The sequence below is a fragment of the Sinocyclocheilus grahami genome, unplaced genomic scaffold (assembly GCF_001515645.1).
Source record: "Sinocyclocheilus grahami isolate Dianchi unplaced genomic scaffold, SAMN03320097.WGS_v1.1 scaffold301.1, whole genome shotgun sequence".
Taxonomy (NCBI): Eukaryota; Metazoa; Chordata; class Actinopteri; order Cypriniformes; family Cyprinidae; genus Sinocyclocheilus; species Sinocyclocheilus grahami.
Window position 1 is genome coordinate 371358 of NW_015505480.1, and position 3503 is coordinate 374860.

Here is a 3503-nt window from a genome sequence, read left to right on the forward strand (position 1 = left end):
TTTAGGGGGGCGTGGCAGTCTTAACTTTGATAAAGATTATTTCTTTGGTTTTGAGACTTTAATCTTTGCAACTTCAGGGATCTTATCTATGCACAATCAGCTTGTAACACTCCAAAGAGAAAGGAAAACTTGAAATTGCATTATATGACCCCTTTAAAGTGAGTGTAAACTATTATCAGATAGTTTGTAATTTGCTATACAGAGTGTGACTGAACCCTTTAAGTTCATAAGGGCTTATATAATAAGAAAATATCTTTTGTTTGAATCTCATTTAAATATGTTACAGCATATTCTTGGTGCAAACAGGAATTTAGGTCCATTTGTATGCATTATATAAGATTATTTTCTGGTGCAATCTTGTTCACACTAACACCAGCTCAGTTGTTTTTAACTGGAATATGACTTATTTCTCCACATGCCAGTTTTACCTCCTGCATCAACCAGCCAGCGGCGACGGTCTCCTCGCGTGTCCATCTCACTGACGACAGCTACCAGCTCTCCCTTGTTGAGGGTCAAGTCAAGGTCACGGGTGCCCACCACAGGACCTGTCAGCTGGTAGATCTTCTCCGAGCCGTGTTTGGCGGTCAGAGCCTTGAGACGCTGCTCACACATGGCATTGAACGCCTGAGACGACACAGACAAGAATCAGAAAACCCTGATTCCCTACTTACTCATACTTAATGTGAAATTACATAGAGCAGAATAAATGACATTTAAAATGCAAGTGTACATTAATAAACAATCTGTTCTCATATTCTTCTCTCAAAACAGCTTTTATTTTCTGATATTTAATCTTGACCCATTTCATTTGTCCAATGAGATTACTTTTTTTTAGAATAGCAAATATTTTCACTTTCTTCAGTTGCCTGCATTAAATAAATAAATAAATGAATAAATAAACACAAACCAATCAATTCCTGATGGATAAACTCAAGCCCCATCCCAAACACAGTACACTACCATTCAAAAGTTTGGGGTTTTAAGCATCAAAGCTTATTAGCATATCAGCTTATTAGCATATCAGCATATTAGAATGATTTCTGAAGGATCATGTGACACTGAAGACTGGAGTAATGATGCTGAAAATACAGCTTTGATCACAGGAATAAATTACATTGTAAGCTGTATTAAAATAAACAGTTATTTCAAGTTGTAATATTTCATAATATTACTGTTTTTACTGTGTTTTTGATAAATGCAGTCTTAGTGAATGTAATTCTTTTAAAAGCAATACTAAATCTTACAGACCTCTAACATTTGACTAAAATGTTAATATTTGTTTTATGCTATAAAGGTCTAATAACATTTTTTCAAATTTCAAATAAAAATATTGTCATTTTTAGAGATTTTTATTTTTTTTATTTATTTAGCAGAAAATGACAATTGGTCAAAATAACAAATGTTTTCATTCGTTGTGATTGAAAATCCGGGTTATTCCACCAAATATTGATTTCTTAACTTTCTTAACTAAAGTTAAAACCATTGGTATTGTGTTGTCTAAAAATGAAAATAAAAATGTCTGAAAACATGGCATATCTTTTTTGCTATTTTGACCAATTGTCATTTCATGCCCTAAATGACAACAAGAAATAGCATCAGTAGTTTACAGAATAAAACAAAAATTACATTTTACTCAAACACATACTGTCATTTTCAAGTCTTTAGAATGTGCTTGAGTCGACTTTACAGAGTGGTTCGACTTTCCCATTGCCAATACAAGATCTCAGCCAAAAACTAAAGTAAACCCTTGATGAAAATTAATGTTGTGATGTTGCAAACAATGCAAAAAAGAATGCACAACGTCATCAAAGTTAAAGGCTCTCCAACTAAATATTAGAGTGTATGACAGTGTAAAGTCAACTCCAGCACATCTCAAAGACTTTCAATGCGGTTTAGGTCAGGACTCTGTGGTGGCCAGGCCAATCTCTCACAATTTGGGTTTATTGAATCTTGATATCGTCATCCTGAAGTATGTCTTCTGACAATGTTGTTTGAATACAACATGCCAGAAACATATTAATCACTGCAATAATGATTCAATTCTAAAATCTTAAGTATTTGCTTATTTGAATCCAGATGGCGACTTTTTTTTTGACCAGGTAGTGGACATTTTGATTCTTTCTAGAATTAAGTACTGTAGAAATTAAATATTCACCTGTTTATCTCTAAAGCTCACAGGATTTTGTCCTCAACATTCAGTAAAACCCTCAGTATTTTAGCTTCTTCTGTAAAAAGTACCTGATGGGTGAAGCTGGTGGCCAGCTGCTCAATATCAGCCGCCAGGTCTCTCTGCAGGCAGCTGAAGGCCTCTAGTGTGGCCCACAGGAGCTGCAGGGCTTTGCTGTTGAACTGCGGCAGCTCGGTCAGCAGGAGAGTGTTGATGGTCTTGTAGGTGTTCGCTATGGCTTGCTCCTCAAAGCTCAGGTTACTCTTCTCCTCGATTAGCTCATAGTCCAGAAGCTTGTCCTGACGTTTGCGGATGAGGTTACGTGGTCCTGCCATCAGTTCCCGCAGTGAGCTCAAGGGCTTAAAGAATAAAGTCTTCAAACGCTCATCCTGTGAGCAAGATGTACAAAAGTAGGTTCAGAAGGCAAGATACCAGAGATGTTTAATCAATTACTATTATAAAAAAAACAAGTTAAATATAGTGCAATAATGCATAAACCACTGTTGTCTTCTCAAATATGATGCATACCACTAAAATGGGTGTTATAAACCATTTCAACCTTAATGTCAATGGCTGGTAAACAGTTAAAAGATCTTGGCTAAATTTGTACCCTTACATGATACATGGTGTTTTTGCAGCAGCATTGGTTCCGGCAGAATTAGACACTGATGTATGGAGAAATACTAATGTGGCGGACCACAGTGAAGAAATACTGTCTCATGACAAAAGCTGTGACAAATATCGGTGTTCCTGACTTTAGTCAGAGATGCCATATTTAATTTGACATGTACAAAAACGAGGCAGTGAGGGATAGAGGTACAGTGTGTTACACAGCGCTGCAGGAATGAGTACTAAAGCCTGGAAATGAGTTAGCAGTTTTGCACTTCCAGTTCCATCACCCTTAAGTCAATGGGATTTTTGATTAAATTAGTTCAAGTTTTTTTTTTTTTTCATTAAAGTTTTTGGTTAAATGTCTGAAATAAGGTCTGTAACACAAACTCAAAATAATTTCACAACATAAAATAAATCTGTATCACCCAACTCATGACTTATTGAGGTTTTCGGTCTTGAAAAGGTGGCAGCTAACAAGTGGCTTAATGGGACAAAAAGAGGTTGTTGGTGTCATTAAAACGTCATCACAGCAAACAGGTAAATTCATCTACTCACTAGTCTGCTTTTTCATCCTCATGGTGTTTAAAATCACAAAATCACACTAAAACTATTCTAACTAAAACTCTCCAGCTTGTTATTAAAGATTGAAAGAATTGTTGGAAACTTAGTGATGGTGATGTTAAAGGCACAATATGTAATTTTTGCCGCTAGAGGGTGCGTATTC

General features: G+C 35.9%; 1 protein-coding gene across 1 annotated transcript in view; it reads right to left on the bottom strand.

Moving 5' to 3' along the window:
- Positions 1-3503, bottom strand: part of LOC107601181 (rho guanine nucleotide exchange factor 37-like) — a 13691-nt gene that overhangs the window by 3898 nt on the left and 6290 nt on the right. Inside the window, exons 9-10 of the mRNA XM_016293249.1 lie at positions 2239-2556; positions 429-624 (exon numbers count right to left, since the gene is read on the bottom strand). Of these exons, the coding sequence (XP_016148735.1) occupies positions 429-624; positions 2239-2556 (514 nt within the window). The remainder of the gene's footprint in view (positions 1-428; positions 625-2238; positions 2557-3503) is intronic.